The following is a 16,281-nucleotide window of genomic DNA, read 5'->3' on the forward strand; positions in this document are numbered from 1 at the left end:
GAAATGCCTGGCCTGCCTCCTAAACACCATAAGAGGCTAGACGGCGGTTTGACATTTGAAAAACGAATTTTTCAAATCTTGAAAACACATCCCCAGATTTTAGAGCCAGCTGAGTTCTGTCCTGGCTAATGAAGTCGCTTACCATAGAAGACGGAGGGCGGGTCATAGAAAAAAGGGTAGCCAGCGAAGAAGAGCAGGTAAGTACTGTAGGACCAAGAGAGTAGGTAGTAGAGGAGCTTCCAGGCACTCTCCGGCACCTTTGTGGCATCCTTTGGCTCCAGCTGACACCACTCGGCAAATGGCTGCATCAGAAGAACGGGTTGAGGTTGACAAAACAGCCGTGCACAAACCTCATCCCTCCCCCAGGGCCGGGAAGAAGGAAACCATTAAGGAATCATCTTTAAAACCTCCCCCTTGTCTGAGACCTTTAGACCTTTAGCATTTAGAAAATAATGACCTGGGAGACTGTATGGTAGAAATAGGGCATCACCTAGGGCGATTAATCGGCTCTTCCAGGAAACCCAAGTGGAGAAGATGGTCAACCAGAAGTTTAATATCTTCGCTACTGTTGGATATGGTTTTATGGTTTTAAATTCTGTTTTGTATTTTGTGTTGTATTATTAATTTTATACTGTATTTATTGTTATTGTCGTGGAACAATGTTGTCACCCACCCTGAGCCCGTTCGCAGGGAGTGCAGGTTAGAAATTTAATAAATTAACTGATTCTTATTTGAAAATGCTAAGCTGCTTTATGCAGAGTTAGACCTGTGGCTTGCTGAGCTCAGTACTGTGGCTCTGGAGCTGAGAAAAGCCTTTGGCAGCACATGAGATCCTCATAGCTGGAGATGCCACGGTCTTCTGAGTGCAAAGTGGACAATCTACCATGGAGTTATCCCAAGTCAAATGCCAGGTCCATCTAGCTCTCAAAGCATAGGAATATCTGCAACAGCCCGATACTGAATCCCTACCAAATATTACATCTCTGGGTTGCTGCTCCCATTGGACTTTGGAAAGGGCCAGGGCTTTTTTTCAGCTGGAATGCAATGGAACGGAGTTCCAGCACCTCTTGAAAATGGTCACATGGCTGGTGGCCCCGCCCCCTGATCTCCAGACAGAGGGGGAGTTGAGATTGCCCTCCGCGCCACTGGGGGTAATCTACACTCCCCTCTGTCTGGAGATCAGGGGGCGGGGCCACCAGCCATGTGACCCATTTTCGCAGAGGGAAATTTAACTTTAAAAAACTTCCCCCTTGTTCCAGCTGACCGAAAGTGACATCATTGTGCGGTCCTGAGTTTCACCACCCCTTTTCCCAGAAAAAAAGCCCTGGAAAGGGCCATTTCACAATTTACATGCCCAAACTCCTGGCACCTCCCAGATCTCAGGTGGAATCCTGGGCAACTCCATTTTGCAGGAGCCGAACGGAGACCTTTGGACCACTGAGGCCAGCGACTGACCGATGGTCTCCACCATCTCAGGCCGAGAAAGGTCTTTCCCTACACTAGCTACCTGTGATCCCTGGCGCTGGAGATCCAGTCTGGGACCTGCTCTGTACAAAGTGTGCTCTCGAGCAGTCAGCCAGGGATGCTCTCTCTCTTCTAGGGTTCTTGCCCTAACCAATCAGGCTTGTCGATGTGCTCGTAGCCTCTGCAGAATTCTTCTGTGGGGGAAGTCTTTCCTGCCAGAGAAGGCATCAGCTTTCAGCACAGACAGCTTGTCTGAGCAACAAGATACACCCCCTGGAGACCTGGTCTGGCACACCTCAGGAAATGCCTCTGCCACAAAATTCTGTGGAGGCCCCCGGCCAGCCACACACACTCACCCTCAGCCCCCTGCCCAAGCCGCAGGGGCTTAGTTAGTATCTTCGGCCTACTGCCCGGTATTTGTGTACATTATTGCAAGAATTCTTGTATGCAGAGCTCTATTCTATGGGAACATGACACAGGGCCTCCCCCAAGACTTGGCTGCACCTGGTTTTGACTATCTCCCCCCAAATGTAACAATAGATAAGAACAACGCTATTTCTTTTTCTGACTGTAGAGTGTCCCCTACCTCTGTTTCCTCCCCACCGCCCCCCGGGCATGGCTTCTGCCTGGGGCTGCCAAAAACACACAAGAAACCCGAGATGTTGCAAGACTTGAAATACAAAACAGACAGGCGAAGAGGTCAGCAGGGTTCAGGTTTGGCTCCCACTTGGGATGCTATATTAAGGCCCCAGCTGCTCCTCCTGTGGTGAAGCTGTTTGCAGCCTAGAGCAGTCTCCCTCTGCCCAAAAGGTCTACCCAAAGAATTGCAGGCCATAACGTGTCCCAAAAGGTGTGCCCAAGAGAGGAGGCCTCAAGGCAGAAGCTAATCAAAGCCAGTAATTAAAGCCTCCTTCCTGTCTATGAACAGGCAATTCTCTTGCATCTCCACTCCAAATGGGCCAGCCACATTTGATAGAGTGGCACACTGGAATTACCTGCTGCCCCTCTTCATGAGTTGCTGCTCTGGCTCTGCCTCTCGCCTTTGAAGGCTGACAATCTGACTGTATCAGGAAGGACTGTCACATCCTCTACAGAGGCGCACCAGAATTGCTTAACCATTGAGGAAGAAGGTGCCCTGTTGCATCTCTGCATGCAGTACTGTTCCAGCCCCACTTCATTCTAACCAGCCTCCTCTGAGGCTGCATACCCCACTTCGGGACTGATGGAATATTCCAGTTGCACCTTAATTAAGAAGTGCAACTAGAGATGTAAAACTTCCAGTTCTCTGGAGGGGAGACTGTTTTCCGGGGGAAGGGAGAATATTCCTGGAATAAACAGAAATTTTGGGGAAAATTTAAATATATGCAGTACTTACTTTCCTGTCAAACTTAAACTTATTTCTCTGCTATAACATAAACACAATGTTTATAATAACAATATATTAAAACTGGCATATTTAAAATGGTAAATGCCTTTGTTGCCTACAAACCAAATATGGCAAATATACTCAAGACCTGACAGAGAGCTGCAAATTGTGGCACCCAAGCAAATGAATCTCAATTTGCTACCTAAGAGGTAGGAAAAAATAACAGCTATAATTTTAAAAGGTGTATTATCTATGCAGAAACTGTCATAACAGGGCCAAATCCACACTTACCATTATAGTGCTAAACAGTCGGAAATGATAGCATCTTCCCAGCATGCTTTATGATGTCATCGCGCCACGATGCCGCTCTCATGGCGCGATGACATCTGAAAAAGCGCCAGGAAAACGCTGTCATTCCGACTGTTTAGCGCTATGCCGGTAAGTGTGGATTCAGCCCAGGATTAGTAGCATATTTGGATGTTGAGTTAAACTCTTATACATTAAAAACACAGAACTCTCTAACAACGTATTATTAAACATACTGTTCCCCAAATAATTCACACTGAAATAATAAATCCTTGAAACTATGTTGTTAGTACCTATAGAGGAATTATTATCTATCACTCTAGATTACACTCACTTCAAAACAGAAAATAGGATATTTCATTTGATTTTTTTTTCAGAGCTCCCCTAAATTTCCCAATCTTTCCACTGGAAAAACTGAATTGTCTTCTGGAAACAAAACACTTTTCATTCCATAATTTCCCAAGCTTTCACATCTCTAGGAGCAGCAAAATTGCTTGCTCTCAGAGATCACCTGCTATGCCTCTGCATGAGTTGCTGCTCTGGACAAGCTTCCACTTTCAAGGATGGTTTCTCCCAACTAAAATCGAGCTAAAAGCTTCAATGCAGTTGGATCAAGACTTGCTACAGACCCTTTTGTACCTACCTACAATATTTCTATTGTATTTAAATTAATTAAAATTAGTAGCCAGCTTTATGCGTCCACCTTTAGAATACACCTTTCCAATGAGCAGGAGTGGAAGATGCCTTTAATTTTAATTGGGGGAGGCATGCTTCAGATATCAGAAAGTGGAGAACTCAGTAATTATCTATAACCAAAGGAAAATTCATCAGCCCCACAATCCTCACTTCATTCATACATGCATGTGTTTCTCTGCCATGCATTTTTTAAAAACCTTCTAGGATTTTATAACACCCACCAGATTTGGATCCAACTTTCCACTCCTCTCCTACAGCCAACCCCCCTTTTCTCCTTTTGAATATTTTTGGCTTGGAAAAGATCTGCACATAAACGGTAGGGGAGACGATTTTCACTGATGCCCCCCCATGCTGATACTGGGAGGGTCCCCCATCCACAGGGATAGTATTTCTGGCTACAGTGGGAACGGGGAGGAAGGGAAGTTGCCTTTCCGTTATGGTAATTTTAGACCAGATCCAGCCATTAATTCAACAATTCCAACTACAAAGGTTCACATATTTCGTGTTTATGTTCAGTGTATAAAAGTTAGATCTCTGGATTGGAAGCATCTTAACTCATGAAGCAGCCACCGATCTTCAAGCATAGCACATGGCTCACACGCATTCTGTTAAATTATTCCACGGCAGTGATGTCACCAGCCAGAGCAGATGGCGTTGAGCTCACTCAGTGGAAAGCAGCTTCACGTTTTAGCCCCAAGTTTGGGAATCAAGGACATGCTTTGCAGTCAGGCAGCTCCACCTTCAAACGGTGGCATCCCTAGTTAAAGGGTCCCCAGTAGCAGGAATTGGGGAAGACTTTTGCCTGCACGCGAGTCGATAGAGCAGACACTATCAGGTGTCTGCTCTACCAAAGGCAGAGGATCATACCACTTCTGCGCATGTGCACACTCATGCACACACACGGGACATAAAATGCCAGCACACGGCTCCCCTGCTGCCTCCTCTCTATGTATCTCAAGAGTAATGGTTGTCCTAATAGATGAAATCATAGAGGTAATATAATTTGTTTGCTAGAATTCTTGCTTGGAGGAGCCCCCCACCATCTCCCTCTCATTTTGCTGGACTAATATTGATTTTAGTTTTTGTTTTTATCAATTTTAACTGTTCACCGCCCAGAGCCCCTGGGATGGGCGGTATATAAATTGAATAAATAAATAAATAAATAAAATCTCTAACATTTTATACAGTCACCTGCAGGATTGGATGCGTTTTGTCCTCGGATCGTTGTGTCCGGTTGTCAATTTTAGGACCTTAAACTCTTTCGAAGGTTTAAGAGGCTAAAAAGCAACCCAAACAACAAATAAGCACACAGGGCACAATCCAGCCAAACTGGGAGGAATGTAAGAATGCATGCTTCTACTCTGCCGCTGCTATGGAGAGACGCAAAGGGCTTAAACACTGGCTGGATCTTGCCCACAATAAAGATGTGCGAGCCGAGACCCCCTTGGGAGATTAAATGTCGTCTCTGAAAAGATTCTAGCCCGTTTAACAGCATGCCCTGCTTCAGAAGCCAGGGCAGGAGATGCGACACTATCCCTCTCCAGCACACAAAGGTCCCCGCTTTCAGTGCAGTACAACCCAGAGGAGCATGAAAAGAAGCCACGTGGGAGCTCTCCAAGGGACTGTGGCCAAGGAGCTGATTCTCTATTCAAGAGCACAGGCCATAAAGAAGAGAAACCCTAGAGACAATCCGTACTTGCAGCAGAAAGCACAGAACAGGCTACCGAGGATAGAAAATGTCCCATCCTGAATATGCTTCGTGAGACAGTAATTGCTCCACTGTAATCTCCTTGGGGGCAGAGGACTGTCTGCATTTTGCTGATGAACTGCTGCCGCTGCTCCTGAACTGCACCACAAAGAATAAACCGGGTGGGAACAACTGCCAAATCGTTCTGCCATGCTTTGCCGGCCCCTGGGGACACAGCGGAGAGCCAATTCAAGCCAGTTCGTCACAGTTGTCTCCACCAAGTCCTGAAAGTTACACCCAAGGAATAACTGGAAAGGGGCCATCAGCATATCAATGCGGATCAGAAAACCCCCAGTGCCTCCCAAATTAGGTTGTGACCCATGCGGAAGGCTCCCTCTCAACGAAGGGGAAAACTTGCATTTCTGCTGACTGGATCTTCCTTCCCAAACAACATTTCCCTGCACGCAGAAAATTTTCCAATCCAATTTTTTTTGGAAATCAATATTTATAGACATTGCTAAAATAACCAGGGAACAAATAAAACTGACTGTTGAATGAGCTCTGCTCAACTTATTTACTAATGAAAACTCGCAATGTAAAACAAAACTTATTAATTTTCTTTTAGTCGCAGCTAGGATACTTATTGCCCAGTGTTGGAAAAATGCTAAAGATGGAAAGGTGGCACACTAAATTAAGAAATATAGCAGCACTTGAAAAATTAACTAGTAAGATTAGATTAATTCAAGGGAGAAAAAAGAAAGATGATTTTAAGATAATCAGGAATGGTTTCATAATTTATTTAATGGCATTTCCAGAATGTAGCTCTTTTAAAAATGTTCTTTAATTGGATGGAGACCCTTATCAGAAATTTGATTAAGGTATGGAATAGGTTTATTACTGGATATTATCATTCAGAAATGTATTTAAATGAATGCATGTTAAGAATATAGCCAAATTGGATGGAAGCACCTCCCTTTCCCCCTTTTTTGTTGCGTCCTCTTGTTGCTGTTTTTGTGTAAAATATAAAAAAATTAAAATAAAAAAATTCATATCAGGAAGATGATGAGGAAGGTAACTCCCTTCTCCCTGATGTCTAGCTTTCTATGTGGAAGGATTATTATTATTATTGCATTACAAGTTGACTGACTCGAGCTAGAGCAGGGCCAATTAGCTTAACCATTTCAATAAGTTAGATAACAATACTTAGTCGGCCTCCTCTCTGCTATGGCCTTGGTTCGCTGTTCAGCTGAGACATCTGTAACTTCTTTACTAATGAATTCCTGATGAGGTGTATTACAATCACACATTGCTGCTTGGATTTGGTTTTAATTTTATATCCTGTACTGTATTATTGATTTTATATTGTATTTTATGTAATATTATTAATGTTGGTACCTTCCCTGAGCCCGCTTGCAGGGAGGGCGGGCTAGAAATACAATCAATTAAATTACATTTTAAAAGCCCCGTGTTCTTGTTGATCAGCTCAGCTGTCTTCGGCCTGAAAATTAGAAGATGGCTGTTCCCCCAAGCAAAAAACAGACCGTACCAATCTCTCAGCGCATCACAGACCTCAAGGAAGCTTCCCTGCTCTTTTGCCATTTTAAAACATCACCCAGCCAAGTTCTGAAATTGCAAAAGAGGCTTTTTCTTGCAACGTTTTAACAAAACCAGAAATTTGAAGCCGGTCTCTAAAAACCTGAATCACGGTGTTTTCATGTATCGTATCTGTTTATACTCCAAAAAGGAAGAATAAAGATCCACATATGCCAGAGGTTTCAGTGCCAGCAACTGATTTCAAACAAGGCTCCCTGGTCAGAGAGAAATTTACATGATTTCCATTTTAAGAATCCAGGTTCACGCCATACACCTCCACATACAAGGATCTCAGCTTGCACGTCTGGGGAAGACCTTTTCCGCTGAGATCCTGGGGAGATGCCGCCAGTCGGTGCTGGGCTGGATGGAGAAGCAGTCCGATATGGTGGAAGGCAGCAGTCCATGTATCTCTGCTAAAATGGTGAATGCCAGTGCTATATCCCCCTCCCTGGTCAAAAGCCCATCCATTCAAATCCCCCCCACTTCAGTTTTGAAAGACAATTAGCAGTGCAGGGGAAAATGCTGGGGGGGGGGCTTCCCGTGCAACCTCACAGCATTGCTTGCTAAAATCCCGCAGCTGTTCATAAAGGTGGGGCATCCGAAAGCATCCGTTCCCCATGCAGCTGGGGTTGCTCATAGCAACAGAGGCATTTCTGGGCTGTTGCTGTGGCAACAGCTGCTGCTGAGTACCAAGGGTACCCTCCTCTGTCTCCTTCAATTTCATGCCATGGCATTTCAGGAAAAGGAGATGTAGCGATGAGGAGACGAGAGGCTTTTCTGGGAAGGCCAAATCCTGATTTGCAGACTGCAGTAACATTTACAATAACTGAGGCACGCAAAGAGTCATTCACAGATGGCACGCAATCACCCTATGCATGGTGATATACTTGAAGTAAATCTATTATTATAAACATTTTAAATTCCCCTTGACACCACAGCTATAATGTGAGCTCAAAAGTGATTCCCCCCCCCCGCCCAATCCCGCTGGCCAGCAATTTATGTCTTTAATTTGCAAGATCCCTCCCCAGCCTCTGCTGTCCCTTCTTTTTCCTTCTGGGATTGCTGCATTATTAAACACAGGTTTTGCTCTTCTTTTTCAAATAAAGATGTGCTCACGGGAGCAACCCTTCAATTACAGGATGCAGCAGTTTTTTTAAAAATAGCAAATTTTGGAGCCAGAATGGATATCTAAAGATAACTGGTGAAAGGTTTTCGCCTTCACAGCAGCTTCTGATCATGAAGGAAAATTCTTACAAAATTTTTTACACATGAAGCTGCCTTATACTGAATCAGTCTCTTGGTCCATCAAGGTCAATATTGCCTACTAAGACTAGTAGCAGCTCTCCAGGGCCTGAGATGGAGCTCTTTCTTTTTAACCGGAGATGCCGGAGGCTGAGCCTGGAAGCTTCTGCAAGCCAACCAGATGTTCTACCACTGACCCGTGGCCCATAACTAGACATGGGCACGAACAGCATTACGAACGCAAAAAAGCCCACGAACAGCCTCTTCGGCTGTTTGCGAACAGGCTGTTTGTGAGGCCCCGTTCCAAACGAACAGGTGGTCGTTGCAAGCCTCGTTCGTTGCTGTTCGTCAAGCCAGACAGTCTGGCACCTGCAATCAATTCCCATAGTAACTCAGGCAGAGATTGTCTGAACTCTGTCTGAACTCCTGCTGTTGCCCTGGAAACCCGGAATCAAAGATTCCTGAAGCTATTTGTATAGCTTTGGGAAGCTTCGGAGTTTAAATTCCCATTTCCATGCCGCTGATCAGCTGCACGGAAAGGGGCATTTAAACCCCTGAATCAGCTGCTCGTCGGGGGCTTCCCCTACGAGCGGCTGAGTGCCGGCTGCCCTAATAGTATTTAACCCCCCCCTCCCCCAGAAACTAAATTGGACATATCACATTGACAAATATGTATGCTGGAAATACGGCCATAACAAAGTGAATTTTAAGCGTGTGTTGCAAATGCCTAGTAGTTGAGAGATCTAGAGTAGTATTTCAGAGAAATCCATTCCAATAACGGGACATATGAATCAAAGTGTTTATTGTTAGGGCTTTTACCTGACTACATTCCAAAATCGCACAAAGACATGATTCTTGACCGACATACTGCAACAAAAACGTTAACTGCAAAGAATTGGAAAAATGAAGAAAGGCTGAATATAAGATCTTGGATTAATAAAGCCTGGAAGGTAGCGAAACTTTTTAAATTGACAGAGATGGTAAGATTAAGAGATGGCCTAGTTATTGGCCCTATTTTTCAGTTAATTGGAAACCTTTCTTTGCTTTCTGGAAAAAAACTCCATTTAGATGCTGGTATTTTCATCTGTGCAATTTTTTTGTAGCAAGAGTGTGGCGGTGGAGAGTGCCCTCAAGTCACAGCTGACTTGTGGCAACCCCTGGTGGGGTTTTCATGGCAAGAGACTAACAGAAGTGGTTTGCTAATTCCTGCCTCCGCAACCCTGGTCTTTGTTGAAGGTCTCCCATCCAATTACTGACCAAGGCTGACCCTGCTTAGCTTCTGAGATCTGATGAGATCAGGCTCACCTGGGCTATCCAGGACAAGGTATAACAGAGTGTAAATGAGAGCAAACGAATTTTTATGGCACTCATAGAAGCAGTTTCGCTGTAGTAAGCATTATAATGATTTATAGTTTCCCTTCTCTCACTGAGCTGTGTTACACCACATCTTTGTGTACTGTCTGCTCAACTCACTGAAGATGTAAACGGACAAGGTTTATGAAATATCTACTCATTAGGTCATTCTATGGATTTATAGAAACATAAATAAGATATGTGTTTTTATGTGATTGTATTTAGTGAGATTTGGAATTTGTACAATAGGCATCAAAATACATACACACACAAAGAACAAGCTCATACTTTACTAAGAACAATCTGAGGACATATCAATCAACACAATCCTAATTAAAACAACTCTCAGAACAACGTATTAAAGTAATCACAACTGGCCAACGGCAAAAGGCACAAACCAAGGATATTTTCTTTCATTGCGTCTCTTAACACGAACTTCTCAGCTTCATCACCCTTAACCACTGAGCCTCAGCCACCAAAGAACAACTAATCTCCAGAACTCTCTGCCACAAGATGCAGCAATGATCACTTGCTTAGATGGCTCATAAGACAGGCAGATCGGCTTAGGAAAAGCTTTCCATCAACCAGTTCGGACATTTGAGTGTACGATATCACAACAATGAGAAGCAGCTTGGGGCATGTTTATGGGGCTGCTAGGCAACCCCCCGCCCCCAAAATGGTGTAAGCCAGAATGTCTGCATAACTGTTTTAGCAGTTGAATTTTTTAAAAAACTTTTTTCATACTTAGATTTTTCTTCAAAAAAAAATCCCCCCTTGTCAATACATGGCCCCATTGTGTGGATTCTTTTATTTGCACTCTGGGGCCAGGCTCAGAAGCTGATATATAAATGATACTACAACTAACGGGTTGACAGACAAGGCTAATGGCGGTAGATGATCCTAGCAGTTTTGATCCTGCAAGTCTGTTCCATTGGTTCTTTCCTCCAGGAGCCTTCCTGTCTAACAAGCCTCTGATGTAAGACGAGGGCTGATCTCCCTGGAGGAAAGCTCCGCAGTTAGCACAACAGACCAGTGGGATGCTGCCCAATCTCAGCGTCACAACCAGGGCTTTTTTTCAGCTGGCATGCAGTGGAACAGAGTTCTGGAACCTCTTGAAAATGGTCACATGGCCAGTGGCGGCTGGAGTGGCGCGGAGGGCAATCTAAACTCCCCTCTGTCTCGAGATCAGGGGGCGGGGCCACCGGCCATGTAATCATTTTCGCCAAGGGCGATTTAAACTCCCCCCTTGTTCCAGCTGACCCAAAGTGACGTCATTGTGTGGTCCTGAGTTCCACTACCGCTTTTCCCAGAAAAAAAAAGCCCTGGTCACAACTATCATCCTTACGTCTGGAGGAAAAACCCCTCTCCAGAAAAAGAGCGATTTCTAGGTAGCCAGATGCCCCAGCTGGGGAAAAAAACCCACCACCCGTGTCCTGCTTGCCAGCTTAAAGGAAGCATCACTTACAGCATGCAACTTAAGAAGGGAAGATTACAACACAGGCACAGCCGTGCAATTGCAATCCGGCCTCCTTTCCCAGTCACACCTTTGCCTGCAACACCTGGCAAAACACTAACGATCAAGTGTTTTTTTCCATGTGCCAGGTGATCCGATCACTGTCGGTAAGGATAAATTCTCGTCGCCCCACAAGCTCAGTTACCACACCTGCTAGATCAGCTGGCAAATGGAGAATAATTCGTTTTCCAAGCCAGTGGACTAAAGGCAGTCGCCCAAATGAAGACTCAACCTTCTCTGAAACGCAAATATTAAAGTTAAAAGCACCTTCCATCCCTGCATGGGAAAATTACCAATGTAATAATTGCATAAGCGGGCCAAGATGTTAGTCCGCAGCACTTGGGATCAAACAGTGGTTGGGTAGATACTTCAGTAGCTGGACAGGAAAGCCGTGATATTCCCCAAGAATTGAGTGTAGACTGCCTCTAAATATGGAGGTTCAATTTTTAGTTCACATGACATCTATTTCTTATTTCCATGATGGCTGCTACATTAGAGGGTTTTATGATTAGCCAACTGAGGCTACTACTATTGTGAGCAGTTGACCCCAGCCTCCGCCATCTTTAATAGCAGCTTATGACATAAAAATCATAAGCCCCGTGAATCTGATGCATCTTAATTGCTAAGCATTGCCAAGTCCCGCTCAGGAGAGTGAGTCATGATTGGAATGTGAATGCAAATGCCGAGCAATTGGACATGATTGACTTCTGCCCCTCCAAGCTGGGGAATGTGCAATCGTGACAATAAAGGTGCTTGCTGCATCACCACTCAACATTCCATTCTCCCCTCTTTTCTGTGATTGAATCCTATCCTTTGATCGAGGGCCATCAATCAGCTCTGATAAGTTTATTACTCCTGCCTGGGAACATCTAATCAAGGATCTAAATTCATTAGCCAAGCTCTGGGAACGTTAATTAGCAACCGTTTCTTTGTGAAACACCAGGAGAACCCAATCTAATTCCTTTGTTACACCCCGGTAGCACCAATCAAAGGTACTCAAACCTTTGTAATTCCCAGGAGGTGATCTTTAAGGTCTTTATCTGAATGGCTGAGGGGGCTCCCGAGCCTCAGGACATGATTTTCCTTATAAGAACCAGGGCTTTGCCCCATTTAAATTGTACCCGCTTACTGGGACCCAAGCATAGTGCCCTCAGAATCTCTCTCTCTCTGAGCCTTCCTCCCTGGCTAAAGACGCAGGACGCTTGAAGCCCTCTTCCTCTGCAGACCACCCCTGCTTCCTGGATAGGTAATTATTGCTCGAAATCCCTCAGATCTATTCCAGTTTCACCACTACTTTTCTTATGAATCTTGTATGCTTGCAAGATTTGTGTTTGTGTGTGTTTCCCCCTTTAAATAAAAATACTCTTTGACTTTGAAGAACACCCGTCTCGTTAGTCTCCTTGGGGAGGGGACCCCATAAAAACTGGTGGAGTGTCCCACTTGTTACCCCTCTCGCATTACCTCCTCCTTGCCACATCAAAAAACAGGCCAGCCCCTTCATCCTCCCCCTTACTCGCAAGGAGTCCCATTCTGGTAGCACTACACAGTGATAATTCTTCATGTACATCTTGTTGCCACAATGAATGCAGAGGAATTAGCAGCTATGACGGAACCTCGGTTCCCTCCACAGCTGCCATTGCTCCCCATTGCTCCCAAAGGGCTTTTTTCAAAAAGTTAGCAATGGCAAGACCGCCACAGCACTATAACATTCTAGGGATCAATCACAACAATCTAATAGGTCCTCTGAATTCTCAGCTTTTTTTTTCTTAGTGAACCTTTGGCTCTTTCCATTGTCAAGGTAAAAGGGTTAGAGACTTTAAAAGTGAGAATTCAGAGGAGCTATAGAAGTTCATTACAATTGAGGGTTAAACATGGTATAGATTGCTATAGCGATCTAGCAATTATCCGTTTTCTTTGTGTGTGTGTTATGTGCAGTCAAGTCACCTCCAACCTAAGGTGATCCTACGAATGAGAGATCTCCAAAATGTCCTATCATTAACAGATTTGCTCAGATCCTGCAAACTGGAGGACGTCTTCTTTTATTGAGTCAAGCCATCTTATTTTGGGTCTTCCTCTTTTCCCACTGCCTTCCACTTTTCCTAGCATTACAGAGTTTTCCAGAGAATCTTGTCTTCTCATGATGTGACTGAAGTACAATAGCCTCAGTTTTGTCATTTTAGCTTCTAGGAGGAATTCAAGCTTGATTTGATCTAGTACCCACTTATTTGTCTTTTTGGTATCCGCAAAACTCTCCTCCAGCACCACATTTCAAATGAATAAACTGTCTTCCTGTCAGCTTTCTTTACCATCAGCGTTCACATCCATACATAGTAATGGAGAATACCATTGTTTGGATTATCTTGATGTTGGTTTCCAGAGAAACCACTTTATCTGTAAGGATAGTTCCCTCACAGCTGCTCTTCCGAATCTCAATCTTCTTCTGATTTCTTCATTGCAGTCTCCCTTTTGGTTGATGATTGAGCCAAGGAATAGAAAGTCTAGAACAAGACTTGCTTGTTCAAGATATTTTCTTTGTACAACCCTTTAAAAAGTCCTCCAGTAGTGGGGACCAGTGTAATGGTGCCAATGTAGGCGGGACCTTCCAAAATCCCCGCCTTCCTGTCCACACTACATTCAAAGGTGATTTGGATGGCAACCTTCCCCAAAAGGCCAAATCAGACCTGGGAAAGACTGCATCAAAGTAGAGCAGGTGCTTAAGGGGACTGCGTCAAGTAGATGCTCAAAATAACCTGTTTCAGTCGCCAAACTGGAGCAAAAGCTGCATGTGGAAGCCACCCAACTCAACTATCTAACAAACCGCACTCTTAAGGCTACATAAGCCAGTGGCTGTTGGCACATCTTGTGGCAATGAGTCCCATAAGTGAATGAAGCATAGTGTGAAAAATGCTAATACTGAAGAGGATGCACTTCCCACTCCCACCTTACAGAGCAGCTACAGATCAATGACAGAGCGCATGCACTGCATGCCAGAGGTCCCTGGTTCAATCCTTGCCATTTCCAATTAAAGGGATTTCAGTGAGCAGGTTCCAGAAGAGATCTCGGAGATCAGATTCGGGTTGACTCTCCATATGCCCTTTCACAATTTTATCAACATGTTATCATGCCAAGACTTCTGCAATTAAGTTGTAAACTCTAAATTCTGATCAGGATTACCTTAGCTTTCAAGAGTGCTGATGGGATCCAAGTCTGGAAAGAAATCGTTTGGATCCGAAGGCAGTTTAATTTGGGGTGGAAGCCTTTCTTCGGCACTCTTAACGGACTCAGGGGAACCCGAGCAAAGCCCAGCACTTACTAGAAGGGCAACGAACTGTCAATTCTTTAATCATGTTTCAGTCTTAGGTCAATTGTCTTTGCCTTTTTTCACCTCGGCATCCATAAGGGCTAGGACACTGCCTTCTGTTTTGCTAACAAAGGTTGGGATTTCTAAGGCAGGAGAGATCCAGCAGGGCTCTTTTTCACAGAAATTTAGCCACGGGCTCACAGCGATTACAGCTAAACAGAACCTCCACGCTGAGGAGCAGCCATCAGACTATGTTCCCAAGCGGCTTCCAGAGATGGTATCTGCCTGGTCTCTCTTAGGGACAGGATGCCAGAACAGGAGCTCTGATCCTGACCCGAGGAAAAATTTAACATTTTAAAGACTAGCCTAGCTTTTCTGCCCAGACACCTGCTTGCCTCTCCAAGGCTCTCGATCTCTACAAGAAACAGGCATGTCTTTTAAAAGGACCCCTTTCACCCTTCTGCAGGAGTTGTTGCAGGCCAGGGCTCCCATGTGCTTCGGGCTCTGCTTACAACCTCTGTGTCCTTGTGGCAAGACACAGCCTGACTTCCTGCAGTCCATGCACACCACGCTTGCCTGCTAACAATGATCTATTATTTATTGGGGAGAGCATGAGCAGCCGCAGACAGAAGTAATAGATTCTGCTTTACGGGCCTTTTTCAGGCGCAGGGGAAGGCGTTTCGAAGGAAACGGTAACCACAGGAGAGCGTGACGGAGGTTTCTAACATTTTCTATGGCGTGGAGGAAGTGAAGAAAGGTGACTTCCTCTCCCACAATGCAAGGACTTGCGATCTACCAATGGCAGCAGACTCAAGGCTGACAAAAGAAAGCAGTTCTCTTCATGCGCTGCGCAATAAACTTGTGGGACTTGCTTCCACAGGATGTGGTGATGATTAGGAGAAGAGGCAGCTTTTAAAAAGAGAATTTGATACACTGACTGAGGAGGTCAGGTCAATCACTAGTTAACGGCCCTGGTGGCTAAAAAGAACCTCCATGTTCAGGGGCAGTTTCAGAGAAAGCCCAGAAAACAGGGAGAGGTTTTGTCCTCTGTGCCCCTGCCTGTCAACCTTCTGGGACACCTGCCTGGTTACTGGGGGAAGCTGGACAAGAGGACAATGGTCTGATGCCACGAGGTTCTGCAAATGGCCAGAAGTAGAAGGCTTTTCCCTAAACCCCAGAAGACTGAAGGATTCTCTGCTTGCAGATTCCTCTTGTGTGTGCAGGAAGATCCAAGCTTTCCCCAGCATCTTTGGTACCTCTTTTGGTGTAACGCCCACGGTTTTCCCAGGCAAAGATCCTCCACTGGTGGAAAACTGCCAGGCTGTAAAGATTTCAAAATACAGCAAGGCATGGCACGGCTGTGTTCTCTCTCAAACGGCACTGCAACGGCTAAGATTTATTTTATTTGCTTGGCTCGTGGATGTGCCACCTTTCTGCCTAGCACAGAAATTCCAGGTACCAGGGAGCTGGGGTGATTTCTCAAGCAAGAGGACTCTTTTATAACCTGTAATTTAAAACAGTCAGCATTATTTCAAAGAGCAAGACTTGGGTCCAGTAGCACCTTAAATACCAACATTATTTCAAAGGAGTGTGAAACAATGAGTCGTTCATCTGGACAAAGCTGCTCTTCTATACGAAGGTGTGGAAAGAAATACTTGAACATCGTGCAGGGGGAAGGAGTATCAGGGGAGCCCAACATTAGCAATGGTGTCAATGAGTGCTCAGGAACATGGCTTGAAGCAAAGAAACCATTCCTACAG

The 16,281-nt window shown here is 44.9% G+C and overlaps 1 protein-coding gene across 1 annotated transcript in view; it reads right to left on the reverse strand.

Annotated features, from left to right (window-relative positions):
* Positions 1-16,281, reverse strand: part of CERS1 (ceramide synthase 1) — a 32,231-nt gene that overhangs the window by 12,415 nt on the left and 3,535 nt on the right. The window contains exon 2 of the mRNA XM_054981552.1: positions 143-302. Within this exon, the coding sequence (XP_054837527.1) occupies positions 143-302 (160 nt within the window). The remainder of the gene's footprint in view (positions 1-142; positions 303-16,281) is intronic.

The sequence above is a fragment of the Eublepharis macularius genome, chromosome 5 (assembly GCF_028583425.1).
Source record: "Eublepharis macularius isolate TG4126 chromosome 5, MPM_Emac_v1.0, whole genome shotgun sequence".
In the NCBI taxonomy this organism is placed as follows: Eukaryota; Metazoa; Chordata; class Lepidosauria; order Squamata; family Eublepharidae; genus Eublepharis; species Eublepharis macularius.